This window comes from Leptonychotes weddellii, chromosome 16, assembly GCF_054177405.1.
Source record: "Leptonychotes weddellii isolate Sample4059 chromosome 16, ASM5417740v2, whole genome shotgun sequence".
NCBI classification, from domain to species: Eukaryota; Metazoa; Chordata; class Mammalia; order Carnivora; family Phocidae; genus Leptonychotes; species Leptonychotes weddellii.
Window position 1 is genome coordinate 17196026 of NC_138384.1, and position 20532 is coordinate 17216557.

Sequence of the window (20532 nt, forward strand, 5' to 3'; positions counted from 1 at the left end):
AAATGCCGCCTCCTGCTCTCCTGGCCAGGCCTGGGTCCGGAGGCCAGGCCCACAGGTGGGGTGCATCTGGGGCCACGGAGGAGCAGACCACGTGCCTCTTGACCTGCCCACTTCTCCCACCTGAGGCCTGTGCCTCGCCTTATCCCCTATAAGGAGCTCTCCCGGCTCTTACTGGCACTGAGCTTCAGCAGCCAGGCCACAGACTTTGTTGTAAACCCAAACAAAATTAAAAATTCCAGATCTTACCTCCTTGTCTGAAGTTCTCAGACTAAAGGGCCCCCTCCTCCCCTCGACCTCAGTTGAAGCAGCCCAGCCTAGCCCAGGGACAATGTGGACAAAACACCAGAGGCACATAGACAATTTCTTCCTTACACCTGACCCAAAGCCCCACAGGTGCCCCCAGCAAGTCCTAACTTCCTCCCCAGTATGGTGGGAGACTAGAAGCCTGGAGGACTCTCCCTGCTTGAGCCTCCAAGCATGTCCTGCAGCAAAGACACGTGCCAGCCAGGCCCTAGGAGCACAATGATTAAGGATGCAATGAGGCTGTCTTCAAGGAGAAAAAAGAAAGAGGACAGTATCTCTGGGTAGGGTCATTAGAGGTCCCCTAGTCCAACCTCCTAAACAGTGCCAGTGACTTCTCAACAGCAGCTCTGAGAAACTATCTGTCCACTCTCTTTGTCCATCTGCCCATCAGTTCTAGGAGCAGCTAGCATGGCTGCCCGAGTGCCCCCCAGGCACTGCACTTTATGTGGGGTTCAGAGGTGCCGAAGATCTCCCAGCCCCCAGGTCAGGCAGGGAGGCAAATTAGCCGACAGACAGGGACAGTCCAGTGTGTGGGGTGTGCGTAAATAGAGAAACAAGCAGCTGGAACTGGGAGCCTAGGAGAGCAACGAACAGAGCCCAGAGAGATCAAGGAAAGACTCGAGGCAGTGAAAAAGGGGCAGAAGGGAAGAAAGAGGGCAATGAGAAAGGACCAGGGAGGTACACATGATAGGCCCGAGCTGGTGCTAGGAGGGTAGGGCAGGGCCCCTGGGCCGCAGGGAGGATGCTAGCTTGGATCAAGCACAGAGAACTCTGCAAGCCACGGGCCTTTTGTTAGACGTCCTAAACCACAACGTGTCTCCTACCCATCTAGCTCTACCGCTCAGGCAAGTAACCGTGACCCTCATCCCACGGACAAGAGAGACACTGAAAAATGCAGGATGGGGGTAGTGTGCATGTGAGTGTGTAATCTGATCAGCTTCATGTTTGAAAAAGCACTTGGGGTATTAAGGACTGGAGGGGCAAGACAGGAGGCAGGAAGTCAGGAGATTCTTGCCAAGATGTTGGTGGCCTGGACAAGGGAATGGAGACACTGGGGAGGAAGAACTGATGGTATTAGAAGAGTTAACTGCATCTGGGATCCCTGCTCCTGATTGCCATCTTGAACTCAATAGCAAGTTGAACTTGAACTATTCCAAGGTGAGAAGCCTCTGGATACAGGGCCCCCTGGAGGCCCGAGTCAGAAGCAGATGCTCCCCCAGCACATTCTCCAAAGGAGATGCCATTTCATCAGTTTTCAAGGTAACATGTTGATGGTTAACACTGTTTAAAAAGGTATGTGCGAAGGTGTTGAGAAAGAGTAGTAGTGAGAGGCATGGAGGAGGTCAGAGAGGTGGCAGCTTTCAGCCTGCCCTGTGGGGCCTGTGGGTTCGTGCGCTAGCCTCTGAAACTGACCTCCAGCTGGGCCCAGCACCCCTAGCCACTCCCGTCCCCAGAGGCCTTGCCTCTCTGTGGCCCCCACCACACCCATGCTCCAGCAGATTTGAATCAGAATGCCAGGCTTCCGGCACTGAATTCCCTCTTGTAAGCGTCAGCCCTATCCTCCCAGCACCTGGGGACATGTTTGGAATCTTAAGAGTTTGCCATTCAGCACAGAACAGACTCAGCTTCACATCTGTCCCTCCAGACCTCTCACCAGAGGGCCTCCAAGTCTTGAAAAGGACACCAGGCAGGGCCAAGCAGGACTGAGGACTGGGCCCAGCAGGACTGAGGACTGAGTTCAGACTGTCAGGAGCCTTCTGGAAACTAGGCCCCTGTTAATGCGGCCCAGGAAGGCATCCACTTAGGGCAGTATCTTCTGCCTCACGTCCCTCAATGGGCTGCTACCCAGACCAGAGAACATCCCTCTCTGCAGGCCCAGCACCGAGGAAGGCTGAGGACTCATCCTGTGGAAGGACAATAGGGTCAGCTTGTCTCCAGCCCCTCAACTGCGGCCGCCCAGGTTTGTGGCCCCAAGCAGTGACCTTGGCCTGATGCCCCATCTCATTTGCCAGCTAAATTTGAAGGCAGGCTTGGCCCACAGTTGCAGAACTGGCTCGACACACACCCCAGAGTCAAGCAGACTTTATTTCTGCAGCAGCCTCTGCTGGTCAGGGTGTCTGGGTTTTACCACCCTCCACCCTTCACGGTTACCAATGCCAGCAGCTGTGGCCCATGGCCAACCTCACTGTCAAGGCTCAGTGATGCTGCAGTCATAGCAGAAGTTGAAATTGGTGGGGGGCGGGGGAATGGGAGGCGGCTGCTCGGGAATGGGCACATTCTCCAGCTCCAACAACCGCAGCTTGGTCTCCATCGTCAGCAGCTGTTCCAGGTCCAGCCGAGTCTGCTCACTGCCCATGGGACCGCCGAGCAAGGCGCTCAGCCCATCTGTCCACAGGTGAAACTGGGGATGGGGCCAGCTCCGTGAGGGCCTGCCCATCTCTTCCTGAGCCTGTCTGCCCCACTTGGCTCAGCCTGGCCCAGACACTCACCTCCCGTTTGGATGGGGCGATGAAGTTGAGGTATGCGTCCGCCTCCCCGTGGTCATAGCTGATGGAGAAGGCTAACTCATAGAGATCCTGAGGGAGGCAGGCAGCGGAGAGTGCTGAGTGGGGAACAGAGCAGGGCAGGTGCGGGTGGGAAGGAGCCCCTGGCCTCCACTGCACTCACCTTGTTCTGCTTCCCTGAGCCCTTCTCCCGGACGTGGGGGCAGTCTTTGCCTGTGAGCAGTGCCTTGATATCGGCCACAGCGACTGCGGGAAGAAGGCCGGGCTGACCACTGGGACCCACGCGGGCCCCGCACAGGGGGTGGTCTCGGGAGGGCAGGTGGCTGACCCGGACCCCTGCCCCGTCCTCCTCACGCTGCTCAGGCAGGCTCTCCAGGGTGGGTGGGCTGGCGCCCTCCTCCACGTCCCCGTACTGCAGCACCTTGTGGTTGGGGGACAGGCAGCAGAACCACAGCTTGTCTGTGAGCAAAAAGGGAAGAGGGAAGGATGACGCGAGGGGCCCTGATCCCAACCCAGCCGCTCTCTGCCAACCCCTGCCCATTCAACCACCCTGGCGCCTCCGGCTGCTGATTTTGCGGAAGAGTGTCCCCTCGCAGAGGCGGAGCAAACGCTGCTGACGGATCAGGCCCATGAGCTCTGGCTTCAGCTTCTCCCGTAGCTCCCTGGGTTGGGGGGTGGAGGGGGCAAGGGGAAGGCTTGCTGACTGGGACTGACCTGGGGCAAGGCCCGTGGGGCACTGGGGCAGGTGGGGCCAGGACTGGGACCCACTCCCAGCAACTCACAGTATGGGAGGGGCCAGCGTGCCCTCCTGATGCAGCCGCTCTGTCTGCCTCAGCCGCAGCACCTCCCCATAGGGAAGTGCATTCACCTTGGTTCGGAAAAGCTCCAGGGAGCTGGGCTTCAGGGCCAGCGTACGGGCCAGCTGCTCCCGCACCACCTGCATGACCTGGAGCCACCCAGTTCTGCTCAGGGCTGCGCTCGGGGCCCCTACTCAGAACGGCCCCTGCCCTGGCCCGGGTCTCCTCCCTTCCACCCCAGCCACCTTGTCGAAGTCCTCCTGGGTGGCTCGCATCTCCTTCCAGGTCTTATTCAGCAGCTGGATGCTCACACAGAAGAGCTCATGGAAACTCTGGTCTTGGCCGAAAAACATGGGCGAAAAGTCCTGGGCTGTTTCGGAGCCTGGAGCAGGGGGGCAGGAGGGGCTCAGGGAGAAGGCGTGCGCAGCCCCTGGCCCTCTCTGCCCTTCGGCCCCCGCTCCCAGCCGCGCCACGCCCAGGCCCGCTCACAGGGCTCCCCGACGCGGAGCAGCTCGCACAGCAGCACGGTCAGCTGGATGCTGCTCCGGGCAAAGGGGCACTCATGCTTGTCCTCACGGCTGCTGTTCTCCAACACCAGCTGGGGCAGCAGAAAGAGTGAATGCGACGGGGCGCTCAGCTAAGGCCACGGGGACCCAGCCATATCCCACCCACCCGATTACTGACCCGGCTATAGGCACTAGGTGCGTGTCTGGAGAAGTAGAGCATGTTGTCCAGGGCCAGCAGGCCAGGGGGCACGCGCTCTAGATCCTGTGCAGGGTTGCTATTCTGGGGGAAGCGGGACGGGCAGCTCAGTAAGGGCCCCAGGCCTCTGGAACAACAGCAGCCCTGGGTTGAGGCAGGGGTGGGGGGCTAGGGAGGGGTCGCTCACAGAGAAGCCCAGTTTTCGGAACTCGCGGGCACACAAGGAACGGCGGCGGTCGGCACTCAGCCCAGTGCCCAGAGACTCCCCCTCCGACTCAAAGGCAGCCTGGCGCAGGGCCTGCAGCTGCTCCCGCTGTTCCTGGGGGCAGGGGGATGGGAGGTACCCCACGTTGTCGTGGGGTAAGCGGGCGTCAGGATCATAGACTCAAAGCCACGCTCTAGCTTCCCCAGCCTCGTGTTCCCCAAAGGCACCCACCTGGCTGTAGGGGTCCAGTGGCGTCCTCATGCGTGGCTCCAGCAGCCCCAACATAAGGGCCTGCAGTACATACAAATGGTGAGCCATCTCGTCGCCCAATGGTGTTGCACTGTGGATGATGTTCTGGAGAACAGCCAGTCCATAGGTGTGAGCAGAGGCTTACTGGGGGAGGAAAAGCGGGGAGGGATCTGCCTAGCCCAGTCCTTCCTACCTTATAGATGAACTGGCGAAGGTTTCTCTGCCACAGGTAGCCAAGCATGTGCTGAGGTAAGTGGGAAGGGGGCTTAGATGATTCAGCCCCACCACGAGCAGCCCTCCTGCAGTCCCGGGTTGGCGCGCAGTGCCCACCAGCTCCTGCGCAGGCTCCAGACCCCCACCCCCCACCCCTGCAGTCCAGCCACCAGATGGGACACTCACCTTGCGTTCAGCAGGGTCAGCCCCCTGGAGCAAGGCTGTCAGCAATGCCATAGCCTTGGTTTGTAGCTGCTGGTTCATCCTGGGGCAAGAAGAGGCAGGCTCAGCGGGCTATCCAGGGTCTGGCTCCATGCCCCTCACCTGTATTCCACCCCCACCCCCAGACACTTACACCTGTAGGTGGACCAGCAGCCTATCCAGTGGTACCTCACTCTTGACCAGCTGGCCCAGAGCAGGGCTGCTCAAGGTCACACTCTCTAGCAGCCTGAGGGCCAGGGGCTGCACAGATGCATCCATCAGGTTCATGTTCACGTAGCACACCACCTGTAACAGGGGTAGGGGCTTGCTACCACTTCACCACCATGGAAGGCCAGATCCTGACACCACTCCACTGCCCCCACCTGCTGCCCCTAGAAAAGCCAACCCACCTTCCTAACAAAGGGGATGCTGAGCGTCTCCCAGGACACCATGCCGTGTTCCATGAGCTCCAAGAAGGCCCTCAGTGCAAGGGTCAGCACCTCCCCTAAGCTGGGGGGACATCTGGGGCTGAGCAGGGCCAGACTAGGACCCCCAGCCCCACCATGTCCACCACAAACCGCAGTCCTGTGCTCACTCATCCCCATCCTCAATGATGGTGCCTAGTCTCTGAAGCCCATCACGGCTGATGACCTCCTGGGCAAAGGTGACGTCCGGGGCCAGCAAGACGAGGTGCTGCAGAGCTTCCCGGCGCCTTTCACGACTCCCACTCTGCAGCCCACCCAACAGCCGCTCAGCCTCAAGGTCCTGGGCAGGGGTGGGAAAGGTGAGGAGGCTGGGTGGAAGTAAGGAGCAGGAACTGGAGGTGTAGGGACTCAGATGTCCACTAGGTGGGGCACTGCGGAGCTGGGGCCGGGGCCCTCCCGAACTGGGCAGAGAAGAGGGTGGGCGGCAAAGAGGCATAGAAAAAGGGCAGGGAATGCGGGTGGGGTCAGGAAGGGCATTACTGGGGCAGTGCTGAGGCACAGGATGCTGCCATTCTTGATCTCTGTGCGGTTCTGGAGAAGATGGAGAGAAAGGGGGAGAAGTCAAGAAGGGCTCTGAGGAAAAAAAAAAAAGAAGGGCTCTGAGGATTGGTTAATCCGGGTTGCTGGTGAGGGAGGGTTCGGGAGTCCGGAAAAGAAAGATCACATTCCAGACAGGGGGATGAGTCTGAGGGATCAAAATCAGGTGGGTTAGAAGTGGCGGGTGTCGCACAGTGGGATATGGGCCTGGCGGGGGTGGGGGCGGGGGAGACTCACGTTCTCAGTGATGTAGCTCCTATGTCCATCAGCAAACTGCAGGGCGTAGCGTTCCGAGTGAACCAAGCTCCACCTGCGAGGAGCGGAGGCTCAGTGAGGCCGGTAGAGGGCGCCCCTCCCTCCTGCCCTCCCATCCCCCACCCCCCTCCCCGGCCCGGCTAGCCTGCACTCACGCGTCGCACACCTCCTTCAGCACAGCGGCCAGAGGCTTTGCCTGCAAGTGGACAGGTCACTCATGGGGCGGGTGTGGGGAGGAGTTGGGGAGGACCCTGGGGGTTCCGAGGGGAAGGGGGCCACCCGGAGGGGGGTGGTGGGGTGAATGGAGGCCAGACGGCGAGTGACCTGGTCCAGCTGGATGAGCTGCGGGATGGCGTCAGGCATCTGGACCGCGATCTTCACCACGTTCCGCGGGGGCGCCATGGTCCAGCCAGGGCAGGGGCGCCTGTAGTTTCCAGACCGTCTAAGCTCCGGCCAAGGGCGCGCCTGGTCTGGTGCCTCCGAGAACGAGGACGTCCCTCTGTTCAAGGCCTGGACCCCGTGGCCCGCACTCAGGGGTTAGGGTCCCGCTCCTGGCCAGGGGCCGCGGCCTTCCCAAGGGAGCCGAGACTAGTTCCGGGTTGGAGTCCCGTGGGTAGGCGCCTGCCCTGCCCCGCCCCACCCCGGCGGCCCGCCCTAGGTGCGCCAGGTGGGGGCGGGGGGGGGCGGGGCGGGCGGGACGCCAGAGCAGCCACACCTCCCTTTCCAAGAAAGGTAACCCGCCCGGTCCCACCACCAATCCAGCCGAATTCCAGGGAGGGGCCCTGAAAGAACCAGATCAGAGATAGCCTTAGGCATGGTCTTTATTCACTTGGATACTGTACAAATATTACAATTTCCTTTTGCTGCAAAAAGTATAAAAATAATCTTTATATAGGAATCCGTTCGTTACTGCAAATCTTTCTAAATCTCTGCAAATGGCTCTAAATGAGGGCAAATGAATAAACAAGGGGGGGGCTACAGGGCAGCAGGAGATTGGGCCAATCCTCAGGGGCTCACCCGTCCAGATTTCTAGCTAAAGACCTCTCTGTTCCTTCCTGTTAGCAGCCCCCCACCCCACCCCCAACCCCACCGATAGGTACTCTGGGCTAAGGGCCCAGCAGATGGGGGGTACAGGGGAGAGGCCCAGGGAGAGCTGCAGGGTCAGGGGTGGGGAGAAGTGAAGGAGACTAGGGGTGGTGCTGGCAAGTGTCTGGCTCCACCCTAGGCTTCCCTCCTCAGAGTGGGAGGCATTGGCTGCAACAGGGCAGTGGGGCTGGACAAGCTGCCCTATGCAGATGATGGCAGGTCTTCAGTTCTGTGTCACTAAGTGGCAGCCGAGCCTGGGCTCTAAGAGGGCATGAGGTGGGGGAAAGCCCCAGAAAAGGAGAGGCAAACACTCTGGCTCTATGGTGAAGGGGGCTGAGCCCCTTTCCCCTGCTTTCCTAGCACGGTACAGGTGCTCGTGCAGGAGTGGGAGTCGTGGTCAGAACTGCAGTGAGGGAAGGCTGGGGAAGCCAGGAGTCTGTGGCTCTCAAGCTGTGTAGGGGTAGAGTGGGGGAGGTCCTCAGGCAGCCCCCAGGTCACACAGTCTGTGTCCCAGCCACATAGGGAATGTCCCTGTCAGTCAGAGGTTGAGAACAGGCACATCGAAGAGGTCACAGACACCTTCACTCTCGTCCAGGTTGTAGATGTAATCGTGGTCTCCAGGGGGTGGAGAAAGGCGGAGGAGGGGGGCAAACACTGCAGAGAGCACCAGGCTGAGGCTCTGGGCCAAGGCCGCCCCCCCGGCAGTTGCCCAACCCCCTTGCCCACCCCCACCTCCCACCTTCCTGGGCTACCCACCTTCTGAGGACATCAGCTCCTCCAGCAGCTCTGAGCTCATGCATTCTGGGGAGGGAGGGAGAGCTCAGTTACATTTTGGCTCCTGGCTCTCCACCCACCAAAGCCCATGAAGGGGACCCCCTAGCCACCCATCAGGAACTTTACTCTTTGCCCAGGTACCAAGCACAATCATAGGTCCTCAGAAGTGCGAGAAAACAACCGTAAGACCCAATGAGCTATGCCCTTACCCCATGGAAGAATGCAGACCTACCTCGTGTGGGATCAAAGATTTCTGACAGCTCTCTGGGGAGTTCCAGAACTGAAAGACAAGAAAGCCATACTCAAGGGCACAGAGATCCAGTCTGGTCCCACTCTAGCCTCCACCTTCCTCAGATGTTATACCACCTGTCTTGGGGCTCCACACAGCTGAGGAGATGGAGGCCCTGCCCCAGGCCAAGCTGGCATTGTCAGTCTCCCCTGCTAGATGTGAGTTCCTTAGTGCTGACCCCAGGGTACGAAAGGCCCATCGAAGATGACTGATACAGCCCTTCTAACTCAGAAGTTAGAGGGCAGCAGACCCTTCCCTTGATGAGCTCAGTAGGTATGCCCTGTCTGATGGCAGATGCCCACTCACACCTGCCCTCGTTGAGCACCTGCTCAATGCCAGGCTCAAAGGCCATACCCTGGACCAGGGCACTTGGCAGAGGAGGAGGCAGACACTTAATAGGGGCTGGTGCTATGGGGTGACAAGTCTGCTACAAACGTCTGACTGGGAGGAGGCACATGGGAAGCAGAGGAAAATGAAACTGGAGAGGAGTGCTGGCGCACGAGGATCTCATATACCAGGTGAAGGGCCTGTGGTTTCATCCAGCAGGCCTTAAGAAGCGTTAAAGGTACTTTGCAAACACAGAAATGCCACACTCAACCTGTGTTGCAGACAGATCCCTATCAGTCAGGGTAAAGAGAAGGATGCTGAAGAATTTAGGGTAGAGGTAGCCAGCAGTGACCCTGAGTGTTGAGGATACATGAAGCCAGTGATGGGACATGTCTGAGACAAAACTCAGTTAATTAATGCCAGGTGGAGAGCAGAAGCGAGGAGATGGAAGTGGAGAGACATGCGGGTGTCAGGCCTGAGGGACCAGGGCCAATAGGAGGGTACACACAGAGATAGAAAAGCAAGCTTCGGTTAATGACACAGGAATGAAGTGCCCATCAGATGTGCAGAGGAAAGCACACGGACACAGGTGTGGAGTTCAGACAAAGACCTAGGCAAGCCAGAGGCTAGGGATTCATCTACCCAGAATGGGTGCCCTCCACAGGTGTGCAACAGAGACCTGCGAAGCACAATGTTTATAAAGGCATGCAAGGGAGAGGACAGAAAAAGCCGGTGAGAGAAGAGCCAAAGTTGGCATCATAAATGCCAAAGGAGCTAGAAAGCAACACCATGGAGCAAGAGAGCACCAGAGCGAATCACCCAGAAACCTGCTGGAGGCAGCAGTCAGGGCGAGGCAATGTCTCCAGAGCAGCAGCAGCGTCCCGGGGGGTGGGGGTACAAGGGTCCTGAATGCTGGAGGGGGACGAGGAGACCAAGACACGGAATGGAACAGAGATGACCTGCCCAAGGAGTCCAAACAGAAATGACACGTGAGAGAGGGAACACAGAGGACAAAGGGTCACTTAGCGAGAAGAGACTGAGCAGTGCTTGTGGGCCAAGGAGAACAAGTCCTGGAAGACGCAAACACCCAAATCACAGGTTGGAAAGAAGACTCCAGGCAGATGATGTCACCTCCCCTGGGAAGGCACTGCCCCCACCTTTGGAGCCCGAGGGCCTTTACCACAGCCCCCTCGCCAGGATGGCAGTTATGCCTTCCTGATCCCTGAGTGCAAGGGGGGGCAGGCAAGGCTTGAGAGGGGCCCAGGAGTTGTGGGTAGCTCGGGAAGGGGAGCAAAGGGGCACCAGTGCTGAGCTGGCAGCTAGGCTCCTCACTCAGGCTGGCAGAGCTCTGGGGTCAAGGCAAGGGTTGCTGGGGGCCGGGGGGCGGGCTGGCCAGCTCTGGCCGAGGAGACAGGCGAGCTGGCTTCCAGCTCCAGGTGTTTCTGCCCTAGCAGTGGCTGTGGCTGGGTTCTGCCTGTCCCTCAGGGGCCACGCACTCACCTCCTGTAGGGTCTGCCTTGATGGGCTCAAAGGAGGTAGAAGGGTTGGGTCCGGATGGGCCGCTACTGCCGTCCAGCAGGGCGGAGGACTGCAGCGGCCGGGTGTCCAGGGCTGCCAGGCCTGGGGGCAGGGAGCCGAGCTCCCCACCGTCCTTGCTGTCCGGTCCAGGGCCACCGCTCACTGCAACCAGATCCCCCAAACCCAGTCACTTGGGAGCAGGAAGGAGGATACCGAAGCTTTGGGCTAGAACCCACAGTCGGGATGACAAGAGCCCCAGTTCCCAAGGAGAGAGAGGCACTGCCAGTCCCCCACGCAGAGGTAACCTAGAAATGAGCCCCTGAACAGAGGCATGAGGCCTGCAGGAGGGAGACTCAAGGATGACATGGCTGCTGTGCCAGGCTTCAAGAGGGGCTGCCAGAGGAAGAGAGACACAGGTGGACCCGGCGGAAACCATCCCCACTAATACCCCTTCATACATTCAGAGCTTCCCTGTTAAAAAGGGCTCATTCACGACCATAGCAAGGGGAGGCCAGCTGGAGACCAGGAAAAGGACAACCCCCACAAGGTCTCTTCCAACACTGCGTACAGAGGTGCTGCCTTTTGGGCCCCAGAAGTCACCCCATCACCAGCTGCCTGTTACACCTCACCTGTGATCTCAGCTGCTGGACCGGGCACCCCCTGGACTTCGGTGATGCCAGGGACAGGGGCGGGGCTGGTCAGCTGGGGACTGCTTGGGCGTGAGGCGTCCTGGGGCTGGGCCAGGGTAGGCTTGGGCAGAGGCGGAGGGGTAGAGACGGCAGGAGGGCTCTGGAGCAGATCTTCCGGTGGCGGCACAGGCACTGCCACAGGCGGGGAGCTCCACGCCTCCTTGTTCACCAGCAGCACCTCGATGGGGCCACTCACACTCTTCAGGTGAATCTGGTACTTCTTCTGTCCATTGAGGCCCTGGAGGTGGGGCATGGGAGACAGGTGGAATTAGAAGCAGCCTTGGCTCCTGCCTGACCCTGGGCCAGGGCTGCAGTGTCCTCTCCCACCCTAGGCTGCCCGTTCTTCTAGATAACCCCCAAACCCAGGCCTCCCCCTACCTGCCCCACCCGGGACTTATCGGGCTCCACAGCCAGCACCCGCCCTCAATCAACTCCGCCTGCCTGGGCTGAGCACCCACCTCTGGGATGGGCACCTCGAGGCTGGTGCCCGACGGGGCCCGGATGGCCAGAAGGGTATCTCCTAAAATGACAAGGATGGGTCAGGGCCCATGGGCTCAATCTAATCTGAGAATGGGGATGCCTATCCCTTTGAGCAAGGAAGGAAATCATGGTGTCTTAGGACAGTAAACCTCACCCAACCCCCCACTGGCTGGGGCAGAAAACTAAAGCTTTTCTCCTCCCAAGAGCCCAAGGGTCAGTAACCAGAAAATCTGGGTTCAAACATGTGGACTGAAGGATTGCTGGGCAATCTCACTTCTTGATTGATGGGGTTGCTCCCTAGGAGTAGATGTTCAGGCCAAGGCCAATTTTCCTTCCCCAAACCAGTCTAGAGAATGCAAAACGGAGAAGGAACAGTTCCTATATCTATAATGCAACTAACTACAGGTTGCAAGTGAGCATCATCGTTCTCTGGATACAAGCATGCAAGAGCGTACACACATGCTCTATCCCCCTTATGCCTCTGTCATGCCTGAGAAGCCAAACCCAGGAAACACTGCAGATGGGGACTGACCCAGGGACCCAGCCCAGAATTCTTGTACCCTTTCAGTATGATTTGCCTCCATGGGGTCCCAATGACCCTCAAACCCAGGACTTACCCTGCCTGGTTCCTCTTTGGACAAGCCCAAGGAACCCTCTTAAGAGACAAAACTCTCCTTGGGCACTGAGCCCACTGCTCAGGGCTGTGGCTCAGTCTAGCCCCACCCCCACTGCCCCCTACCCAGGCTCTGCTCACCAGCAAAGCATCTGCAGATGTCCTCATGAGTCACGTAGGCCAAGGTGTGGGGGTTAAGGAGAACGGCTGATGCCCTGCCTATGGTGACAGATGGCAGACCACAAAGAAAACCCAGCTCTTTAGCAGAGATCTGACATACAAGCTCTCAGAGAAAATCCTGGGGCCTGGGGTCTACATGGAGAAGGATCACAGGCCAAGAATGGTTGGGGAAGGGGCTTTGAGTCTGAGGAGGGAGGCCAAGGCAGGGACCTGGCCAGGAGCTGCAGGATCATCCTCCCGAGCAGGATAGTGTCTAGGGTACCACAGAGCAAACCCAGCTGGACTAGAGGGCCCCTCTCGCCCACTCCCCGGGAGCAGGGACCGCCAGGAGGATATCAGCTGTTCTGCACGTCCTCTGTGACATTCCGGATGCTCTGCTGCACCCACACCTTGTGCTTGTCCAGTTCTTGCTCCCGCTGCTGCAGCAACTCGATCTCAGCCTTGAGCTCAATCAGCTTGTCCGCAATCTCCCGGGTATTGCAGCCAGGCCCCACACCCCTGAGCCCAGGGAGGGAGGCTGAGAGGAGCTACCAGGAACTCTGGGTCCCATGGCCCCTGCTCTCTCCTGTGTCCTCCTCCCCACGCCCCTGACACTTCTGGGTAAGAGATGCCACTGCCCTCCCAGGTGCCCCCACTCACTTCCACTGGATGCTATTCTTGGATTTTTTCTCGATCAGCCCGATACCTTCCAGCACGTTGGTAATGTCGTAAATCCGCCGCTTCTGACGCACAGCAAGGGTGTCAGCTGCCTGGCAGACAGAACAGAGCACAGGATACTCAGCCCCACTCTCAGGTGTCCCCCCAGCTACCTTGAAATCTGGTCTGGAAGTGATCTGAAAAAGGGGTGGCCTGAGTCCCAGCCCTCCTCCCAGGCGCCATAGATCAGGACCGCGGGGCAGGAAGAGGCCTGGCACAGTCTGAACTGATGTTCTGATGCCTTCCCACACCAGCCGAGGAGGGCCACGAGGACCAGCACCCGCAGCGCAGAGCCTAGCACATAGCTGACGCCCAATGGCCTCGGCCGAATGAATGAAACAGTTCCCGGCCTCCCTCCTGTGAGAAAGCACACCGATGGCGGCTTGCTCCCTGAGGGCTCAGCTGGACGGCCCCAGGGGTTCCCACTACCGGTCCAGGCCTGCCTGGTCCACCATCCTCCCGGTCGCCTCTTAGCCCAGGCCGCACCAGCTTGAGGTCAAGCACGCCGTCCTTGGCCTCCTGCAGAAGCGACACGAACTTGGTGGTGAGAAGTCCCAAGCTCTTCTCGTGCCGGCTTGGGGTGCCCGGGGGCGGCGGCGCCTGTGGCCCGGCCTCCGCCATCGCTCCCGCCCGCCGCCTCCCCTCAGCCAGGCCAGGCCAGGCCGGCGCCGCCGCCACTTCCGCTTCCGTTCCTGGCCACCCGGCCGCCGGCGCAGCGTCGCTGTTTCCGCTTCCGCTCCGCGCCCTCCCAGGGAACCCGGCGCAATTCCTCTCTGCGGACACGGCAGCAAAACTTCGGGGACCATCAGCAAATGTCCAACCGCCGAAGAGGACGAAAACAATCCGTGGATCCCGGGAGAGAGGGCAGGGTGCAGGGAGAGGTGGAGAAAGTCGGTGGGCAGCCCCGGCAGTAGAGAGGGGAGAGCCACCAGAACCTTCCTGGCTGGCCAACCTGTCCCCATTTCAGAAGAGGAGACCACGCTGCCTGATGAACCCAATGTGTTTCCCCAAACCTGCTCCTAGAAGCTGTCCCAGTGTCTTGGGTTTACTGACCCTATTCCTGTCCCTCACTTCCTGTCAAACAGCAAGCACTAACTACATCGAGCTTGCCCACTTGTCTCCATTCCCATTCCCCTTCCCTGATCCCAGCCTCATCTTTCTCTTGTCTCAACACTGCAGTGCTCAGAGACCAGGGAGTCCTAACAATTTTCCCACCAAGGCAAACATGCTTACCTAGGTGTACACATATGTAAAGGACTTAGAGCAGTTCCTGGAAGGTAGGAAGGATTATGTGTTGGCTAGTACCACGTTGTTATGTTTGATACCATCATTATTTATTACCATTTATTTTAGGTCAAGATCTCTGGGAGGCCGACTTTGAGACAGGGATCTGCCTGCAGGGAAGTTTAATGAGGATCCATCCTTGTAAGGGAGTAAGACATGCAAAATTGGGCAGAAGGGGGAATTAAACTGTGATGCAGTTATAATAGAGGCCTCAGACCATCCACTGAAACTGGGGTGGGCCTTCCAAGGTGGTCCATGTTCAGGCAAGTTTACCAGGCCTTTGTGCCCTAACTGTGAGGGAGAGACTCAGCTGTGACACCTCAGCAACCTACACTCCTGACAGCTAGGGGAACAAGTGGTGTTGTCCTGAAGGGTGGATTTGGGTGGTAACCAGCGTCCACTATATTATTACTACCCGGTGGTCCTCTCCATGGCCCCCTTACCTCTCAAGACAAACACAGCTTTCCTAGCCCTTCTACCCCTCTCTCACCATCACCCACCACACACCTTCCTCACAATACCTGTGGCCTCTCACTTCTCTGCAGAGGTTCATTACCCTCCTCTGAGGAGCCATCAACACAGTTTTCCTACTGTGATGTTGTCTACACCCATATTTGCACACCGTTCTCCATCCCAAGTTGGGGCCGTCTAGTTCACGCCTGTGTCCTGAGCACGAAGAGGTCCTGGATGGGCTGGGCAGGACTCAGGGATTACAGGGAGTACACCCCCTCCCCCCAAGGAAGCTGCGCCCAGCCCTCCCCACCCCATCCCACATTGCAGATGCACTTTCCTGTTGGGAATAAAAGGCCAGAGACTCAGCTTCCTTCCTTTCTGGGCATTTGGCCTTGGATGGAGGAGGGTGCTCCTGGGCCGGGAGGTGGTACAGAGGCTTCCTTGGGGAGAAGAATTCTGCTACATGCTGAGGTGTGGGCTGGAACCACCCAGGCCTCGTGAGCCAGTGAAGAGAATACCCAGCTCTGCCCAGAAGACTGGGGGAGAGGGCCATCCTCAAGGCCAAGACTATTTTCAAAGGAGAAAGAACTGGATGCTTGGTCAAGCCTGGTGAGTTCTGTACCAAACTGTCCTCTGCAATTCAGAGCAGGAGCTGGGGCCAGCAGAGGTCTGTGCCTACCCTGCCTCACTTAGTGTCTGCAGGGGCAAAACTGAGAAACCCAGTCTCCCCATCATTTCCTGAGGGGGCTGGACAAGAACCCCCCTCCTCCTTCTCAGAGGGGCCTAGCCTGAGGCTACTGCTCACAGGAGCACCCCCACTCCTACCTCATCTCCAGCTCCTCGAGGGACTGCCATGGACTCAGCAACCAAGGACGAAATGCAGCCCTCGCTTCCCCCTGGTATGAGCCCTCTGGGTGGGCTGAGGGAGGGATGGTGGAAAGAAAGATGGGAATGGTGGGGTTGGATCCTCCTTGCCAGGGCTGGCCAGAGCTCTATAGGGCAGCAAGAGGAATGGATCGGACTGCCCTAGGGGACAGGCTGAGAAGTAGGAAGGGGAGCAGGTTCGGGCCACTTCCTGTAGGCCCTGCCCAACTGACGAGGCTGCCCAGGCTCTTCCTGCCCAGGGCCTGAGTGGCCAGAGCAGGAGAGGGCGGAGCGGCTGGCCCGAGGAGCAGCACTCAAATGGGCCTCGGGGATCTTCTACCGGCCGGAGCAGCTGGCCAGACTGGGCCAGTACCGCAGCCGTGAGGTTCAGCGTACCTGTTCGCTGGAAGCGCGCATCAAGGTGGGCATCAGTCAGGGGAAAGGAGTGCTGGGGACAGGCTGTAGGACTGGCCAGGCCTCACTGGCTGCCTCCCTCCCACAGTCGGTGGTGCAGTCCTACCTGGAGGGCGTGAAGACGGGTGTGTGGCAGCTGGCCCAGGCTTCTGAGGCTGTGCAGGGCGCCCGTGAGGCCCTGGGCCAGGCCCACGGCTTGCTTCAGGGTGCGGCAGAGGCCACGCAGACCCTCAGGCCGCTGCGGGAGCAGGTGGTGCAGCACAAGCAGCTGCAGGTCCTGTCTCAGCTGCTGCCCCGGCTCTGGGCAGGTGAGTGTGCGGGGGCCCTGGGCCTCAGCCCCCCAACCGTTAGTCAATAAACACCCATCACTGACCGAGGGGCTGGGGCACTCGTGGGAGATTGCATGGAGGGACACACCAGGGACCTTCCAGAGAGTAATTCAGGCTTCGAATGGCGTATGAAGCAGGATACAAATTGGCTCATTCTGGGATTCTCAAGTATGGGTTGTGTGGATCAGGACTGAGCCTCAGCCAAGTGGCTCTGACCGCCCTGGTTGCTAACTTATTGAAGTCTTAAATAGCCACTAGCATGGCCCCGCGAATTCCACACTGCCTTGCCTCCAGGATCCCTGGCTTCCTCTTGTTCCATCAGCTCAAAAATTTACACCTGGCCCGCCGGGTCTCTAGGCCCTTCCCCGGGTCCTTTCAGATTAGTCAGTGCTCTGCTGTACTCGTTACTGAACACTTGACACCTCACTGCAGCCCTAGGGCCTCAGCACCCACCGCTGCACCCGTTGTATGGGGGGAGGTTTGAGACTCAGGGCTGTTTCCTCTCCTCCCTGTTTAGTGCCAGCCGCAGTGGCCCACGCGCGGAGCCTGATTGATGCCAGGCAGCTCTTGGAGGCATATGTGTGCCTTCGGGAGCTGGAGCAGCTGCAAGAGGAGACGTGGGCACCTCTGGGGGGCCTGGAGTTGGCAGTCTTCGAGGGGCTGGGCCCCCTGGCTGAGGCTCTGGGCCAGGCGGTGGAGGCGGCTGCAGGGGCCGCAGGGCGGCTGGCGCGGGAGGACCCAGCCCAGCTGGTGGCTGCCGTGCGTGTGGCGGAGGTGGATGCTGGGTACACAGCCTCCCTGGAGCTGGCCCCCAGGGGCTGGCGGCAGCGCTGTCTGCAGGCATTACAGGAGGGCCTGGACAGGACCCACTTTGGGACGCCTCTCCTGCCTGAGCCGGGGGCCCTGGCAGGGTGGCTGGAGGCCCTGCGGGTGGCTTTACCGGCCGAGCTGGCCATAGCTGAAGCACTAGTCGCACCCTGCTGCCCACCGCACTACAAGGTGGTCCAGCTGTGGGCCCACACCCTGCACAGTGGACTGCGCCGCTGCCTGCAGCAGCTCCTGGGAGGGCCTGAGCTAGGAGCTGCTGATGCCTTCACCCTGCTGCACTGGGCACTGCATGTGTACCTGGGGTCAGTACCCTCAGGGCATCGGGGAGTGGGTGGATCAGAGGCTGGGGGCTCAGAGTGACACTGGGCTACCCATCTGCAGGCCAGAAATGATGGGGAGCCTAGAGTTGGGGCCTGAGGCTGACGTGTCTCAGCTGGAGCCCCTCCTGACCCCAGAGAACATTGAACAGCTGGAGGCAACATTTGTGGCCCAAATCCAGGTGAGTAGTTGGGGCCCAGGTACAGAGAAGCTCTGCCACCAGCTGTGGGCCTGTATCTGCAGAGTCGCATGTCTACCTGTCTCTAGCAATATCAGTGCTCTGCTACATCCTGCCCCCCTTTGCCCCTTCCTCCAGGCAAATGTGGCCCAGTGGCTGCAGAAGGCACTGGATGGGGAGGTAGCTGAGTGGAACCGAGAGCAGGAACCTGGCACAGACTCTTCTGGCTTCTACCACTCACCTATGCCGGCCATAGTGCTGCAGGTGAGTGGAAAACCCCCAGAGGGAAAGGGGAGGAGAAAAGGACTAGGACTCTGCTGATGGCCACCCGTTGCTGCCTGCAGATCCTGGAAGAGAACATTCGTGTGAGCAGCCTGGTCAGCGAGTCACTGCAGCAGCGGGTGCAGGGCATGGCGCTCTCGGAACTGGGCACGTTCCTGAGGAGGTCTGCCAAGGCACTGACCCACGTCCAGCCCCTAGCCCTGCTCCTGGGACAGACCAAGGGGGCTCTGAGTGAATAAGGCACACCAGGGGGAAAGGGCTTCTTCAAAACAGGGTCTGGGGTTTCTTGGAGGTGGGGCTGGAGTACCAGGGACTCAAGTTGTGGGGGCGCCAGAGTGACAGGTACAGGAACTACCTCTGCCCTTTGCAGCTTTAGTGATGCTCTGATCCGATTCTCCCGAGACCACGCCAGGGGGGAAGCAATGCCTCCTCATTATGTGCCCTACCTACTGGCCACCCTCAACCACCAGTCAGCACTCAGGTACCAGAAGCCTCCCCCACAGAACCCCTGACTGAACCCCAATTAGGTATGGACCCAGTCCACACTAGGTCATCAGAAATTTTAGACTCACATGGCTCTGAGAGTCCAATCCTAGTTCTACTAATTGCTAACTGTGTGACCTTGGATGAGTTACCTAATCTTTCTGAATCTCGTTTTTCTTATCAGTATTATGTGTAGGTAATAATGGTACATTCTGAGAATCATAACAGGTGTGAAGTACCTATCAGTGCTTGCCTGACAGTACCAATTATTCATTCATTCATTTATCCAACACATACTTATCAAGGCCCTACTCTGTGCCACGTAATGTCTAAGGTTACAGTTGTGAACAAAACAGAAAAAAATCCCCTTCCTCTTGGGTCTTATGTTCTTTGGGGTGGGGGCAGAGAGAACAAACAAGTTAATGTGTTTGAATCCCTCCTGGCTGGGATTAAACTCTTCCCTTACCCAAACAGAAACCAAAAGATATGATTTGCTCGAAGTCACACTGCGAACTAGAGGCAGGTCTGGTTGGGTTCCTTCTAGCTGTCTGAGCCCACCACTCCCATCCTCAGTCCAAGCCCCAGATCTACAGAAGTGCAGAGAGCCGCCATTCTTGCCCCCTCCCGCCACACACTTGCACCACTAGGTGGCGTCAGAGTGGCTAGACAACCGACGACCGCGAGGGCCTTGGCCTTGGTCCTGAAGCCTTAACTTTTGGTCCGTCCAGCTCCTCCGTGTCGGTCCTGCAGCCCGACGGGGCGGCTTCAGGAGCTTTGGCTCCGGTGGAGACAGCGCTGGACGAGTTGCAGAGGAGGATCTGCCGCCTGGTGTTGGAGGCGCTGCTGGCGGAGCTCCAGGTAAGGCTTCAAGTAGGGATTGGGGTGGGGGGGAGGAGATACAGCATATATGGGTGTGCGTCTCTGCAGGGGGAATGCTAGTTCTGGATCGTTCCTTCAACCCCATTTCTGCCCCAACCCCCAGCCCCTGTTCGCGGCTCTGCCCTCACGCCGGTGGCTGTCGAGCCCAGAGATGCTGGACGATGTGTGCGAGCGGACGGCGCGCTTCTGCCAGGATTTTAGGCGCGTGAGGAATCCTGCGGCCCAGGTGCGTTTAAGGGAAAGGCTGGGGAGTAGGGAAGCCCCATGGGAAAGGCATGCTGAACCCACTGCGCTCTCCGCAGCTGCTCCTGGCCGAGGCGGAACGTACGGTAGTACTGCAATACCTGCGTGCGCTGATGCAGGGCCGCCTGGTGTGCCGAGGAGCCGACGAGAGGACCCAGGCGGCCGAGCGCCTGCAGCAAGACGCGGCCCAGCTTCGGGAACTTTTCCTTGGCTTGGTGAGAGTTCATTAGGCGAGCAGATGAGCGGGAATATCAGTGGTTGGGTGGAGGTCGAGGGCGAACGCGAGACCTACCCCGCGGTGCTCAGGGCCTGGAGGAGAGTGTTCAGTGCGCGCCAGTGCTCCTCGCTCTGCGGGATCTGCTGAACCTCCGCGACCCCATGCTGCTTGGCCTCGAGGTGGCAGGCCTGCGACAAAAATTTCCAGACGTGAGGTGCGAAGAGTGGTTCTGGTGTGGGGAGGGGGGAGAGGGAGGGGAGGATGGATTCGGGAAGAGCGGGGCGGAGCTGACACACAGCTCTCTGGTGTCTCCGTAGCGAGGATCACGTCTCTGCCCTCTTGGACCTGCGCGGGGACGTGTCGCGGGAGCAGCGCCTGGCCGCACTCAGCTCCTTGCAGGTGGGCCCACAGCCCTCGCCCTCTGCCGGTCGCCGCGCACTCTTCAGCCTCGTCCCAGCACCTGCTCCTGCGCTGTCCTCCTGCCTTCCCTCGGGGCCCTGTGCCTGACGCCCGGCTGCCCTCCGGATACAGGGACGGCCCCCAGACGCCTGAATTGTGTATTGGGGGAAGAGGGGATAAAATAAAAGTGCGATGATTAGGGGGTCCACGCTCAGTTAAACGCCTAAGGTATCCTGGCTCCAGTCCTCCTATATGGGC

General features: G+C 59.2%; 3 protein-coding genes across 7 annotated transcripts; 1 reads left to right on the plus strand and 2 right to left on the minus strand.

Annotated features, from left to right (window-relative positions):
* Positions 1–2369: 2369 nt before the first annotated feature.
* Positions 2370–7036, minus strand: ELMO3 (engulfment and cell motility 3). Of its 3 annotated transcripts, XM_006741494.3 has the most exons (20): positions 6776–7032; positions 6607–6647; positions 6434–6506; positions 6140–6190; positions 5770–5939; positions 5585–5684; positions 5329–5480; positions 5160–5238; positions 4954–5004; positions 4743–4865; positions 4494–4625; positions 4289–4390; positions 4094–4202; positions 3850–3986; positions 3590–3753; positions 3357–3469; positions 3162–3266; positions 2971–3053; positions 2793–2879; positions 2370–2704 (listed from the first exon to the last, which is right to left on the minus strand). In XM_006741494.3, the coding sequence occupies exons 1-20, from the start codon at positions 6851–6853 to the stop codon at positions 2492–2494; spliced, it is 2163 nt and encodes a 720-aa protein (XP_006741557.1). In that variant the 5' UTR covers positions 6854–7032; the 3' UTR covers positions 2370–2491. The 3 variants fall into 3 exon arrangements, with proteins under 3 accessions (XP_006741557.1, XP_030892859.1, XP_030892860.1); XM_031036999.2 differs by having other exon boundaries at positions 2971–3266; positions 6776–7034; XM_031037000.2 differs by having other exon boundaries at positions 2496–2688; positions 2971–3266; positions 6776–7036.
* A 218-nt stretch (positions 7037–7254) lies between these two features.
* E2F4 (E2F transcription factor 4) lies at positions 7255–15074 on the minus strand. The gene is made up of 10 exons (XM_006741495.3): positions 13590–15074; positions 13047–13156; positions 12744–12905; positions 12369–12412; positions 11593–11654; positions 11075–11372; positions 10428–10607; positions 8544–8591; positions 8294–8338; positions 7255–8191 (listed from the first exon to the last, which is right to left on the minus strand). The coding sequence occupies exons 1-10, from the start codon at positions 13722–13724 to the stop codon at positions 8076–8078; spliced, it is 1200 nt and encodes a 399-aa protein (XP_006741558.1). The 5' UTR covers positions 13725–15074; the 3' UTR covers positions 7255–8075.
* A 124-nt stretch (positions 15075–15198) lies between these two features.
* Positions 15199–20473, plus strand: EXOC3L1 (exocyst complex component 3 like 1). 3 transcript variants are annotated; one of them, XM_031036943.2, is made up of 14 exons: positions 15199–15449; positions 15618–15739; positions 15950–16125; positions 16207–16426; positions 16965–17577; positions 17657–17774; positions 17910–18035; positions 18116–18216; positions 18424–18534; positions 19265–19394; positions 19519–19641; positions 19718–19873; positions 19965–20089; positions 20193–20473. In XM_031036943.2, the coding sequence occupies exons 2-14, from the start codon at positions 15694–15696 to the stop codon at positions 20380–20382; spliced, it is 2235 nt and encodes a 744-aa protein (XP_030892803.1). In that variant the 5' UTR covers positions 15199–15449; positions 15618–15693; the 3' UTR covers positions 20383–20473. The 3 variants fall into 3 exon arrangements, with proteins under 3 accessions (XP_030892803.1, XP_006741559.1, XP_030892802.1); XM_006741496.3 differs by having other exon boundaries at positions 15200–15449; positions 15677–15739; positions 15965–16125; XM_031036942.2 differs by having other exon boundaries at positions 15201–15449; positions 15677–15739.
* The last annotated feature ends 59 nt before the right edge of the window (positions 20474–20532 follow it).